This window comes from Trachurus japonicus, unplaced genomic scaffold (genome assembly GCF_045865225.1).
Source record: "Trachurus japonicus isolate A0001 unplaced genomic scaffold, Traja_1.0 AP030145.1".
In the NCBI taxonomy this organism is placed as follows: Eukaryota; Metazoa; Chordata; class Actinopteri; order Carangiformes; family Carangidae; genus Trachurus; species Trachurus japonicus.
In genome coordinates, this window is record NW_028220278.1 from 43,241 (window position 1) to 57,059 (window position 13,819).

The 13,819-nt window shown below is 40.6% G+C and overlaps 2 protein-coding genes across 2 annotated transcripts; one reads left to right on the plus strand and one right to left on the minus strand.

The window, feature by feature from the left end:
• Positions 1-872: 872 nt before the first annotated feature.
• On the minus strand, positions 873-5,963 carry LOC146960656 (uncharacterized). Its single transcript, XM_085772184.1, has 5 exons — positions 5,940-5,963; positions 5,652-5,742; positions 1,888-2,187; positions 1,681-1,755; positions 873-1,182 (listed from the first exon to the last, which is right to left on the minus strand). The coding sequence occupies exons 1-5, from the start codon at positions 5,961-5,963 to the stop codon at positions 1,019-1,021; spliced, it is 654 nt and encodes a 217-aa protein (XP_085628310.1). The 3' UTR covers positions 873-1,018.
• A 4,813-nt stretch (positions 5,964-10,776) lies between these two features.
• LOC146960657 (immunoglobulin lambda-like polypeptide 5) lies at positions 10,777-13,293 on the plus strand. The gene is given in 5 exon segments (XM_085772191.1): positions 10,777-11,304; positions 11,307-11,330; positions 11,333-11,416; positions 12,573-12,872; positions 13,005-13,293. Coding segments are annotated over 5 exon segments (558 nt in total). The 5' UTR covers positions 10,777-11,285; the 3' UTR covers positions 13,136-13,293.
• Positions 13,294-13,819: the final 526 nt, after the last annotated feature.

Sequence of the window (13,819 nt, forward strand, 5' to 3'; positions counted from 1 at the left end):
ATAAACAGAAGGATATTAACCAAAAAATATATAATTCAGTAAAGTTGATATGTAAGGGATAATGTATAGTTCGGAGGTTGTTATGGAGAAATAAACCCCGACAGGTTGTATGGAACCCCGACGCGAAGCGGAGGGGTTTCATACAACTGAAGGGGTTTATTTCTCCATAACAACCGACCAACTATACATTATCCCGCTTAGAACACGGCCTACAACTAAATCATTCAATAATGTAACACAAAATAATGATAGAAAGAGATTTTATTCATGTAAAATTAGACCGTTGCTCGGGACGCCGCTCTGACCAGCGCAGCACAGAAAAGAGAAACTATGCAGGATATTTACTTTATGTTTCATTTTTACCGTCATTAAATAGCTTCGGACTAATAGTGATGTTAGATAAACGACTTGTAACCTGTTACAGGGAGAGTGGAGGCTCCTAAGTTATTTCCAAATCGTGGCTGAAAAGTAAACTTGCATCAGAACCTCTGACCGTGTCACAGCTCCTCTCCTCTCTGTAGCTCCGCGACACAAACGCACCCCATAATCTCTTGTTTATGACAGGTACGACTACACACAATACATCGTAACGTGTATGGTAATCCATCGATCCACTGATTGATTATCAAAGGCTTCAAATGCACGAACGGGAGGAGGCTCAGCAAAACAGCGGCCGTGACCGGACATGCAGAGTCAGCCGTTGCTATGGAGTCCCTAGCAACAGTCTGCTCAGCGGTGGTCTATCGAGAAATAAACACCGCAGAATATTGGTGATTGACCAATCAGAATCGAGTATTCAAGAGAGCCGTGTTCTAAATAAGTATAATCTGTGAACTTGATTTAATAACACCTGTATCTACTTAAGCATGAATATAAAAAATAAAGATAAAAACATGTTGGATGTAATAATTTTCTAACGTGTGAATGAAGAGACACATTAGACTTGAATCTGTGATGAAAGAGATAAATGAGATGAAGTGATGAGATGTGATGGAGAGTAAAGTGGAGCAGAAAACAGTCAGTCAGCACGTGTGCAGCTGGTGGACGGTCCCTTGTTTGTGAGGCTCATCAGCAGAGAGAGTCCACAGCAGTACAGCAGACTCTTCACTATCAGCACTGTGTAGAGCAGACAGAGCAGCTTCACCCTGCACTGAGGCTGGAGAGGATCCAGGGGAAGAAGCACTGCAACAGAAAAGGAGTCAACAAGAAATCAGTCAGTGCTCTGCTGCTCTGCTCTCTGTGACAGAGTCTCCACATGAAGCTGAATCACTGCTCAACACAGTCACCAAGCCTTCATCACCTTCTGCTGTCAAGTGGTGCTGACAATTCAAACCACTGCAGCATCACTGAGAGAAAAACACACAGTTTGAAGTTGGACTCACTGATGTTTTTGTTTCTGTGATCTTTGACCTCACACACTCATTAGATTCATTCTTCATGTATAGAAATATGAATGAGTGGAGACATTGAGTACAGCGCCCCCAACAGGTGTTGTTAGTCAGATGGTGCAGTGAAAGCTCTGTGACTGGGCTTTGTTGTGCTGTTGGACACTCTAACACAATCAGGGAGTGTATGTTTGAGTCCCTCAGTGATGAGCAGAAAGTGAACAGACTGATATTGGGCCCTAAGTGCAGCAGAGCAGTGGAGCTGTCCCTGCAGAGAGGCAGCAGGTGATCTTACAGTCAGCTTGGTGCAGAGCTGCCAGGCGTGCTGACTCTCTCTCTGGAGGACAGGGAGCTGCTGGAGCTGGAAGCTCTGAAACAGAAAAGGAGTGGGATGTTTGGAGTTGTAGTGAGAAATGTGTGAGCTCTGCTGCTCTGCTCTCTGTGACAGCGTCTCCACATGAAGCTGAATCACTGCTCAACACAGTCACCGAGCCTTCATCACCTTGTAGTGTTTGGGCCTCCACCGTGCCCCCCTCGTGCTTCACGTAGCAGCGGTATTTATACGTGGCGTCCTCTGGCCGGTCCACCAGCAAGATGGCGGCGGAGCGTCCCGACTCTGTGAGCTCCAGCTGCTCTCCATCAGCAGGGGAAGGCTCACCGTCCTCCTTGTGTCTTTTCCAGGAGAACTGGACCAGAGGAGGAGACATGGCTGAGGCCACACACAGCAGGGAGCTCTTCCCCTCCAGGTGGGCTCTGGCTGCTGCTGGGTACACGCTCACCACGGGCTTCACCACCTGCTCAGCTGAAGTTTGACAGCAGCAACAAGCAGCACAGACACACATTCACACAGTCAACAGCAGCTTCCAGCACTGCACTGCTTTCAGTCTGATCCTGGAAAATACATGGACTCTGATCACTCAACTACTCATCAATACAGCACAGAGGTCCACACACACACTGGTTCACCTGTACATAGAGTTACTGAGCTGCAGCATCTACACATCATGTATCATGGACGTGTTCACTGTTTCATCACAGAGGATCAACTTCAAGAAAGGCAGAGATGGAAAATGATTTAAAATCTTCATGTCATTTTAATTGTCTTTGTTATATTTTATCCTCACATTTTATCATATATTAATTTAGTTTTAGGTAGGCTATAATAATATAAACACAGCAACAACAACTGTAGGATACACAGTATCAAAGAAACATATTATCATAGATGATTATGTTCCATTAATATTAAAATCAACATAAAATCAGATTTTCAACAACATATTAATTAAATATTAAAATGTCCATGTGATATTCTTAAATTGACAATGTTTTCAACAGATCAAAAAATATTTCGGCTATTATTATCTAAATTATACGGAAGCTTATTGCATTCATTCAATAAAAAAAAATACAGATCCTGTTTTTCTGAGTAATTTTTTCTGTTTTTCTGAGTAATTTTTTTTAAAATCAGTTTTTCTGAGTAATTTTTTCTGTTTTTCTGAGTAATTTTTTTTAAAATCAGTTTTTCTGAGTAATTTTTTCTGTTTTTCTGAGTAATTTTTTTGGATCAGTTTTTCTGAGTAATTTTTTTCCTGTTTTTCTGAGTAATTTTTTTTGGATCAGTTTTTCTGAGTAATTTTTTTCCTGTTTTTCTGAGTAATTTTTTTGGATCAGTTTTTCTGAGTAATTTTTTTCCTGTTTTTCTGAGTAATTTTTTTTGGATCAGTTTTTCTGAGTAATTTTTTTCCTGTTTTTCTGAGTAATTTTTTTGGATCAGTTTTTCTGAGTAATTTTTTTCCTGTTTTTCTGAGTAATTTTTTTTGGATCAGTTTTTCTGAGTAATTATTTCTGTTTTTCTGAGTAATTTTTTTCCCCTGTTTTTCTGAGTAATTTTTTTCCCCCTGTTTTTCTGAGTAATTTTTTCCCCTTGTTTTTCTGAGTAATTTTTTCCCCTTGTTTTTCTGAGTAATTTTTTCCCCTTGTTTTTCTGAGTAATTTTTTTCCCTGTTTTTTTGAGTAATTTTTTCTCTACTTCGAAATCTCGCGATAACTACGGAAGCCGGTGCTTGGCCGCCGCCGCCGCCGCCACGGTTCATGAAGCCTGGTTGTCCAGACATGATTCACTCACAACACTGCGGCTGTAACGTTATCTTGTGTGTGTTGTAGCTTACTTTTCGGCTACAACACACACAACATAACCTTACAGCCGCAGTGTTGTGAGTGAATCATGTCGGGACCAGAGCGATTGCTGGTCTGGACAACCAGGCTTCATGAACCCGCTTCACAGACCCCGGTGCCCGGCCGTAGGTGGCTCACACACCCAGGGAAGGCCATACTGGCAGTGAGGGTGTGTGAGCCCGGCCGCCGCCGCTGCTGCTGCTGCTACGGCGGGGGCGGCCGGGCTCACACACCCAGGGAAGGCCATACTGGCAGCATAGTTAAGAGGAGAAACTTTCTGCTTCTAGTTTAGGAGCAGCGCAGCGGCTCGCGGCTGCAGCTCTGTTCACTTCATACACTGAGAATGGAGTCAGTGTGCTCCTAAACTTAACAACAACTTAGAAGCAGAAAGTTTATCCTCTTAACTGCCAGGATGTCCTTCCCCGGGTGTGTGAGCCACCTACGGCCGGGCACCGGGGTCTGTGAAGCAGGTTCATGAAGCCTGGTTGTCCCGACATGATTCACTCACAACACTGCGGCTGTAACGTTATGTTGTGTGTGTTGTAGAAGGCTACAACACACACAACATAACGTTACAGCCGCAGTGTTGTGAGTGGTGCTCACAACACGCCGGTGCCCGGCCGCCACTAGAGCAGCGGCGGCGGCGGCGGCGGCGGCCAAGCACCGGCTTCCGTAGTTATCGCGAGATTTCGAAGTAGAGAAAAAATTACTCAAAAAAACAGGGAAAAAAATTACTCAGAAAAACAAGGGGAAAAAATTACTCAGAAAAACAAGGGGAAAAAATTACTGAGAAAAACAGGAAAAAAAAATTACTCAGAAAAACAGAAATAATTACTCAGAAAAACTGATCCAAAAAAATTACTCAGAAAAACAGGAAAAAAATTACTCAGAAAAACTGATCCAAAAAAATTACTCAGAAAAACAGAAAAAATTACTCAGAAAAACTGATTTTAAAAAAAATTACTCAGAAAAACAGAAAAAATTACTCAGAAAAACAGGATCTGTATTTTTTTTTATTGAATGAATGCAATAAGCTTCCGTAAAATTATGATAGATAAAGAATATACAGAACTAACCAAACATTTTATGTTTGCTAAATTTCACGAGGTAATTATAGGCTATGAAACATTCGTCATAATCATATGATTCAGCATTGTAGCATTTACACATCATGTATCATGGACTATTTCATCAGAGAGGAGTCAACATCAAGAAAGACAGAGATGGAAAATGATTTTATCTTCACATTATCTAAATCATCTTCATGATATATCATCACATTATTATATGTATATTTATTTAGTTTCAAGAATAATGTTCATTTAAAAAAAATAAACACTTTGATACCGTAAATCATCATAGCAATTATATTTTAAAAATTCCTATGAACATCAGCCTGTTTAAATTGATATTTAAATAAAACAATAAAATGTTGAAAAAGTGTGCATGGATTTTTTTCATACATTGTTTCAAGTGTCTCATTCTAGCAGATCAAAATATTAATTATCATCTAAATAATGACATATCAAGAATATACAGGATCAACCAAATGTTCATGTTTTTTTAATTTTCATTTCACATTAGATATAAAGAGAAAAAACAGACTAAAATATTTATACTTTACACTACTTACATACTTTTATATTAATTTTGACTGATTTCATAAAACATTTACCTACTACTATATTTTGTTTTGAGCCTAAATTAAAACAGCAGTAACATTTAGTTACATTCTCTGTCGCATAAAATATATTTATTTTTGATTAGATGAACAGTTTTAACATTTTATAAATTAACTGTGCTGTTAAGGTAACATAATTATAAAAGTATAAATCAACATTAATTGTATATCCAGAATAATTATATTTCCTTCTATTCATTAAATTGAGTCTATTTTTAAAATATATATATAATATAAATTTTTAAATATAAAATAGGCTATGTGTAATATTTTAATAGATTCATATATTTCTCCTAAAGTTGTTTATTTTGGTTACAATGAATATTTCTTTGAATTTCTGACTTCAAACACATTTTCAACTTCTTCAACAAAACAACTGAAGGAAAAAAGAAGAAGTTTGTTCTTACCTGTTACAAACAGTTTAGTCCCAGAGCCAAAGATGAGGTGCCACTTGCCAGCTCCCACAGTGAGAAAGACTAATACAAAAACCTGCTGCTGCTGAATGTGTCAGCTGAGGCGACACATTATGAACCAGGATCATGTTTCAGCTCCATCATGTGTTTCTCTAATGTTCATATCAACATGACATGGTCTCTTGTTGTTTTTCCTTTTTGTTCACACTCAAATATCTCAACAAATATTCCCATTGAAACTGGTTCAGACGTTCATGTTCCCCTCAGGATGAAGCTGCTCACTTTGCTGAACCTCTGAATCTTCATCTGGCGCCACCATCAGGTCACATTTCACTTTGTCCAATACTTTGGTTTATGGTCAAACATCCGGAGAGCTCCAGACCTCTTATTGTTTTAGTAGTTGTTCTTGTTTTGTCTTCATCTTGTTTTGTCGTTGAGCTTGTGTGTTTCTTCTTTGTCGTCACTGTGGGGAACAACAGGAAACCTGCTGAAATATCTGATGAAAACATGAATCAATATCATAGAAAAGTCTTGAAAAGGCGTCTGAGCTGCAGGTGAAACATGTGAACGTGGTCTGTGGTCGACTGCTCTCTTCCTGTCACTACCACTGTTTGACTTGTGTTCATCTGGAGGTATTTGTGCAGGCGGCACGGATCTTTTCTCACTGTGGGGGATCCTCCTTTAAACAGGAGCAGTAGTAGGAGGCTGAATGAGAGATGTTAGCTTTCTTTAACTCCAACTCCCAACCGTTCTTTTTAACAGATGTGAAATCATCTTTCTGAGGATGGTCGTAACCTGAGTATATGCGGCCATCATTTCTACCAAAAACAAAAATCAGTCTGAATGTTTCTGTCTCTTTCTTCTGGTACCAGAATACATGATCTCTGTCACACTGGTCAGTTCCTCCACAGCTGAATGAGACAGTATCACCAACTCTCCTGGTCAATGATAACTGGTCCTGAATCAGCATCACCTCTGCTGCCATGGTAACCAGCGCTGTAGAGACACAGACAGGTAGATGAAGGTGAGTGTGTGAGTGTTAGTGACAGGTTGAGTGTGTTGGCTCCTGGTTGTGTGGAAACACTCACCTGAACACAGACAGCACAGAGCAGCAGCTGGGAGGAAAAGCATTTTGTGCTGTGGTGTTTCCTCTGGTGAACCTGGGGAGAAGTGGAGCTCTGATGCAGCCGAGGACAAACAAGGACGAGCTGTGAGCTGAGACGAGGCCACGTGGTTTGTAACGGCTCCTCAAAGCTCCCATCAGCCCCCTTGGCTCACACAGGATGTTGTGTGGTTTTCCTCTGAGTGGGAGGTTTTCAACGTTAAAGACACAGAGAGTAAAATCAACTAAATGTCTTGGTATCCATAAATTAATTAACTTTAAGAGTCTCATTGACGTTTTAATTAACAAATTATACTTGTTATTTTTCAATTGAAGACATTTTCTTCCTCTCTCTGCTCTCCTCACTCTATATTGATCCTTTTTCAACCACATATCACCAACTGCAATATCATATGGTGTCACACTTTCCCAAGTTCTCTCATCAAACTACATCTTTACAAAAGAAAGTAGTTGGTGCAGTAACATGGTCTGACTTCACTGCTCCCTCTGGCCCACTCTTCTACACCTCTGGTCTCCTGAGGCTTCCTGATTACAACACCTATCACACTGCCTGGATCATGTTCCAGGTTATCAATAGACTCAACAATCGATCATGTGAGCTCGTCACAATCTCCCGTCTCCTGCTCACAAACAATACCAGGAAAATAAAAATCTAATTTGAGGGAAAAAGTGAAAACTCAAATGCACTATAGCCTGAGTATTGTGTGTAGAGGTTTTCATCACTTCAACTCTTCATCTTTGATTTATTCTCACTCTTTATTCTGAATGATGATTTTTCCCAGACTCCTTCTCAGACCAGTTTCTCTGAGTGAAAAGTTTCTTGCTCTGGATTTTAATGTGACAGCAGATAAAAAAAAGTGTGTCACCATGATGCAGAAACACAACAACACATTCAGCTTGGTGGTGAAGTAACACTGTCACTTGTTGTTGAACAGCTGTGACGGAAACACAAAAGTACAAATCCACAGAGCCCCTCAGCTGTGATTTTAACCCTTCAACTTCCCTTCACTTTATTCACTTCACTTCAATAACATCAGTCAGTTTCTATGGACTTGAATTATCATGATTTTCTTCCACTGATGAAATATCCAAAGTTCAGACTCCATCAAAAGTCAAAAGAGCTCAAGGCAAAGATAAAAACAAATTCACATCTAGTTTGTTTTGGGTAGAAAATAATTTAAAATCAACTTGAGTTCATGTCTCAGGTTTTGATGAGCTCCTCTCTGTTGCCACCGACTGTCAGGAGTCAAACCTTCACACTGCTGCTCTCTGCTGGTTGAGACAACACACTGCTTCATCTCCACACACTTCCACTTGTAGACTGTATTTTATTTTGCTTTTAAAGCTGTACATTTTATCATTATTTTTTTTATGTAAATCACACTGACTCCACCTTTAATGAGATGTCTTCCATAAATGGAGTCCTCTGCTGCTCCTGTTGCTCTAATGAATAAGATTCAAGATTCAAGATTTCTCTTTTAGTCGTTCCTTGTCCACTGCGTACATTAGAATAAGAACATAATGAGAACAGATAACATAAAAACATGAGACGTATCGGTGGAACATCAGCCTGAGCTCAGTGTGTTAAAGTGCTTTCAGTAAAGTGTAAATAGTCGACACACAGCAGCACAGTGTGTAGCTGCTGAACCAGGAGGTGAGGCCATAGGATAAAACAGACTCAATGGTGCCAGTAAAAGGTGGTGAGGAGGGGGAGGGGGAGGCTGCTGTTTTCTGATGGTGGAGGGGACGGAGCTGCTGATGTGGCTTTTTGACAACAGCTGTGGTGTTGGGATTTAGAAACTTTATTATTATTATTTCTAATAAAAGAGTTGTTAAACACTTGAACTGCTCCATCACATCGACAGGACGATGATCAAACAGAGGAAAATAAAGACAGGTGCTGTGGTGTCTCCCAATAACCAGCTCCTTAGTCTCATTTCCATCAATAACCAGGACACTGTCCTCACCACACTTGGTCAGCTCACCACTGTAGTGACAACATGTCCACTGATTAACTGTGTTACCATGACGACAAAAGACCAGCCAGCACCGAGTCATCAGCATGTTTATACAATGGACATCTACAGACAGTTTAGTTTCATCCTGTGTGTGATTTACATCAACAATAATAAACAATATACAACTGTAAGAAATACAGTCTACAAGTGAAGAAGACAGGAAGTGTGTGGAGATGAAGCAGTGTGTTGTCTCAACCAGTCCAGCAGAGAGCAGCAGTGTGAAGGTTTGACTCCTGACAGTCGGTGGCAACAGAGAGGAGCTCATCAAAAACTTTCATCCTAAATAAACTAGATGTGAATTTGTTTTTATTCTTTTTAATTCAGATATAAAGACAAACATCAGCTTATTTTCTTCTTTTCACTTAAACAATATTGTTAAATGACAATGTGACCGACTGCTCCTTTAAGAAGTGTGTGTGTCAGAGTCAGTTCCACCACTTTGAACAGGATTTCTGTTTCTATCGTTGACTCTGTTTCTGAGGATGTGTGATCTCCTGGTGCTGCTGAGCTTTTCTTTCATCACAGTTCATCCCAGACACAATCTGTGACTCTGAGCAGTCGGATCATTTTCACCTTGAACAACTGTTTGAAGAGCGACTGTGTGTTCTGGTCACGTGGTGAAAATCATCTCTTCACAGTCGTAGACAGGAGCCACATCAGTCCACGACTCCTCCCACTGTGTTTGTGTGATGGATTTGACACAATGAGCATCGACACTGGTCCAGACAAAGGTCCAGTCTGCAGGTCCAGAGGGGGGACATGTGGATTCAGTCGGACACTTCACAGGACCGTCCTCTGGCTTCGTCTGCACACACTCATCATTCAAACCAGAACTTTATTTAAAAAAGTAAAATTAATGGAGTCTGAACTTTGGATATTTCATCAGTGGAAGAAAATCATGATAATTCAAGTCCATAGAAACTGACTGATGTTATTGAAGTGAAGTGAATAAAGTGAAGGGAAGTTGAAGGGTTAAAATCACAGCTGAGGGGCTCTGTTGATTTGTACTTTTGTGTTTCCGTCACAACTGTTCAACAACAAGTGACAGTGTTACTTCACCACCAAGCTGAATGTGTTGTTGTGTTTCTGCATCATGGTGACACACTTTTTTTTTCTTTTATCTGCTTTCACATTTAAAATCCAGAGCAAGAAACTTTTCACTCAGAGAAACTGGTCTGAGAAGAAGTCTGGGAAAAATCATCATTCAGAAAAAAGAGTGAGAATAAATAAAAGTTGAGGAGTTGAAGTGATAAATGTGATCTAGAATGAGGAAGAAAATGTCATTTCTTTCTCCGTGTAAAAACCTCCCACTCAGAGGAAAACCACACAACATCCTGTGTGAGCCAAGGGGGCTGATGGGAGCTTTGAGGAGCCGTTACAAACCACGTGGCCTCGTCTCAGCTCACAGCTCGTCCTTGTTTGTCCTCGGCTGCATCAGAGCTCCACTTCTCCCCAGGTTCACCAGAGGAAACACCACAGCACAAAATGCTTTTCCTCCCAGCTGCTGCTCTGTGCTGTCTGTGTTCAGGTGAGTGTTTCCACACAACCAGGAGCCAACACACTCAACCTGTCACTAACACTCACACACTCACCTTCATCTACCTGTCTGTGTCTCTACAGCGCTGGTTACCATGGCAGCAGAGGTGCTGATTCAGGACCAGTTATCATTGACCAGGAGAGTTGATGAAACTGTCTCATTCAGCTGTGGAGGAACTGACCAGTGTGACTTAGATTATGTATACTGGTACCAGAAGAGAGAGATGGAAACATTCAGAGTGATTCTTCGTATCAATAGAAATGATGGCGACGTGAAGTCAGATTACGACACTTCTCAGAAAAATGATTTCACAGCAGTTAGGAAAAAGAACGGCTGTGAGTTAAATATAAAGAAAGTTAAACTCTCTCATTCAGCCTCCTACTACTGCTCCTGTTATATTCGTGATCCCCACAGTGAGAAAAGATCCGTGCCGCCTGTACAAAAACCTCCAGATGAACACAAGTCAAACAGTGGTAGTGACAGGAAGAGAGCAGTCGACCACAGACCACGTTCACATGTTTCACCTGCAGCTCAGACGCCTTTTCAAGACTTTTCTATGATATTGATTCATGTTTTCATCAGATATTTCAGCAGGTTTCCTGTTGTTCCCCACAGTGACGACAAAGAAGAAACACACAAGCTCAACGACAAAACAAGATGAAGACAAAACAAGAAAAACTACTAAAACAATAAGAGGTCTGGAGCTCTCCGGATGTTTGACCAGAAACCAAAGTATTGGACAAAGTGAAATGTGACCTGATGGTGGCGCCAGATGAAGATTCAGAGGTTCAGCAAAGTGAGCAGCTTCATCCTGAGGGGAACATGAACGTCTGAACCAGTTTCAATGGGAATATTTGTTGAGATATTTGAGTGTGAACAAAAAGGAAAAACAACAAGAGACCATGTCATGTTGATATGAACATTAGAGAAACACATGATGGAGCTGAAACATGATCCTGGTTCATAATGTGTCGCCTCAGCTGACACATTCAGCAGCAGCAGGTTTTTGTATTAGTCTTTCTCACTGTGGGAGCTGGGGTCTACTACCCCTTTGGCTCTGGGACTAAACTGTTTGTAACAGGTAAGAACAAACTTCTTTTTTCCTTCAGTTGTTTTATTGAAGAAGTTGAAAATGTGTTTGAGGTCAGAATTTTCAAAGAAATATTTTTTTCTAAAAAATAAAAAAATTAAAACTTGAGAAGAAATAGAGGAATTTGTTAAAAAATATTACATGTTATAATTACACATATTGGGTGATATTTAAAATTTAAGAAAGAAGGTAAAGTGCAATTCATAGAATACTTTTTAATTATTCTGTGCAGCCTATATAATGTACGCTGATCTAAACTTTTATAATTATGTCTCCTTAATTAACAGCACAGTTGATCTGAAAAATCTCAAAACTATTCACCTCGTCAATATGAACGCATTTTATGTAACAGAGAATATAACAAAATTTGACTGTTTTTTTCATGTAAAATAAAAATGCCGTGGTCAAATTGAATCATGTAAAATTAGTCATTATAAATACTTATGTAGATGTTTCTTTCTGTTTCTTTTTAATGTATAATTGATCTAAATTTGTTAAGGTTTAAATATTTGAATGACATGATTTTCACGAGTATTATAGCTTATAACTACCAAATAAAAATAGCAAACATTAATGTTTGGTATGTTCTGTAAATTCATTATAATGAATAATAATAATAATAAATATTTTTGATCTGTTTGAATTACACATTGAAAACATTGTAAACATAAGAAAAAATACATGCACACGCACAAAATAACGATTTTAACTGGTTGAATTTTCAGATTAATGGAATATTCCTACTAATTTCTATGATAATATGTTTCTTTTATAGTGTGTATCTTACAGTTTGTTTTAAAAAATAAATATACCTAAAACTAAATCAAATGAATGATAAAATGTGACAATTCAAATAATATAAAGATTTAAAAATCTTTTTTCCATCTCTGCCTTTCTTGAAGTTGACTCCTCTGTGATGAAACAGTGAACACGTCCATGATACATGATGTGTAGATGCTGCAGCTCAGTAACTCTATGTACAGGTGAACCAGTGTGTGTGTGGACCTCTGTGCTGTATTGATGAGTAGTTGAGTGATCAGAGTCCATGTATTTTCCAGGATCAGACTGAAAGCAGTGCAGTGCTGGAAGCTGCTGTTGACTGTGTGAATGTGTGTCTGTGCTGCTTGTTGCTGCTGTCAAACTTCAGATGAGCAGGTGGTGAAGCCCGTGGTGAGCGTGTACCCAGCAGCAGCCAGAGCCCACCTGGAGGGGAAGAGCTCCCTGCTGTGTGTGGCCTCAGCCATGTCTCCTCCTCTGGTCCAGTTCTCCTGGAAAAGACACAAGGAGGACGGTGAGCCTTCCCCTGCTGATGGAGAGCAGCTGGAGCTCACAGAGTCGGGACGCTCCGCCGCCATCTTGCTGGTGGACCGGCCAGAGGACGCCACGTATAAATACCGCTGCTACGTGAAGCACGAGGGGGGCACGGTGGAGGCCCAAACACTACAAGGTGATGAAGGCTCGGTGACTGTGTTGAGCAGTGATTCAGCTTCATGTGGAGACGCTGTCACAGAGAGCAGAGCAGCAGAGCTCACACATTTCTCACTACAACTCCAAACATCCCACTCCTTTTCTGTTTCAGAGCTTCCAGCTCCAGCAGCTCCCTGTCCTCCAGAGAGAGAGTCAGCACGCCTGGCAGCTCTGCACCAAGCTGACTGTAAGATCACCTGCTGCCTCTCTGCAGGGACAGCTCCACTGCTCTGCTGCACTTAGGGCCCAATATCAGTCTGTTCACTTTCTGCTCATCACTGAGGGACTCAAACATACACTCCCTGATTGTGTTAGAGTGTCCAACAGCACAACAAAGCCCAGTCACAGAGCTTTCACTGCACCATCTGACTAACAACACCTGTTGGGGGCGCTGTACTCAATGTCTCCACTCATTCATATTTCTATACATGAAGAATGAATCTAATCAGTGTGTGAGGTCAAAGGTCACAGAAACAAAAAACTCAGTGAGTCCAACTTCAAACTGTGTGTTTTTCTCTCAGTGATGCTGCAGTGGTTTGAATTGTCAGCACCACTTGACAGCAGAAGGTGATGAAGGCTTGGTGACTGTGTTGAGCAGTGATTCAGCTTCATGTGGAGACTCTGTCACAGAGAGCAGAGCAGCAGAGCACTGACTGATTTCTTGTTGACTCCTTTTCTGTTGCAGTGCTTCTTCCCCTGGATCCTCTCCAGCCTCAGTGCAGGGTGAAGCTGCTCTGTCTGCTCTACACAGTGCTGATAGTGAAGAGTCTGCTGTACTGCTGTGGACTCTCTCTGCTGATGAGCCTCACAAACAAGGGACCGTCCACCAGCTGCACACGTGCTGACTGACTGTTTTCTGCTCCACTTTACTCTCCATCACATCTCATCACTTCATCTCATTTATCTCTTTCATCACAGATTCAAGTC

Bases quoted from the DNA above. Each gene is read 5' to 3' on its own strand.
- LOC146960656 (XM_085772184.1), bottom strand. From the start codon at position 5,963: ATGAAGATTCAGAGGTTCAGCAAA. The intron at 2,188-5,651 runs GTAAGAACAAAC...GTCAAACTTCAG, and splicing joins GACTAAACTGTTTGTAACAG to CTGAGCAGGTGGTGAAGCCC. The intron at 1,756-1,887 runs GTGATGAAGGCT...TTTCTGTTTCAG, and splicing joins GGAGGCCCAAACACTACAAG to AGCTTCCAGCTCCAGCAGCT.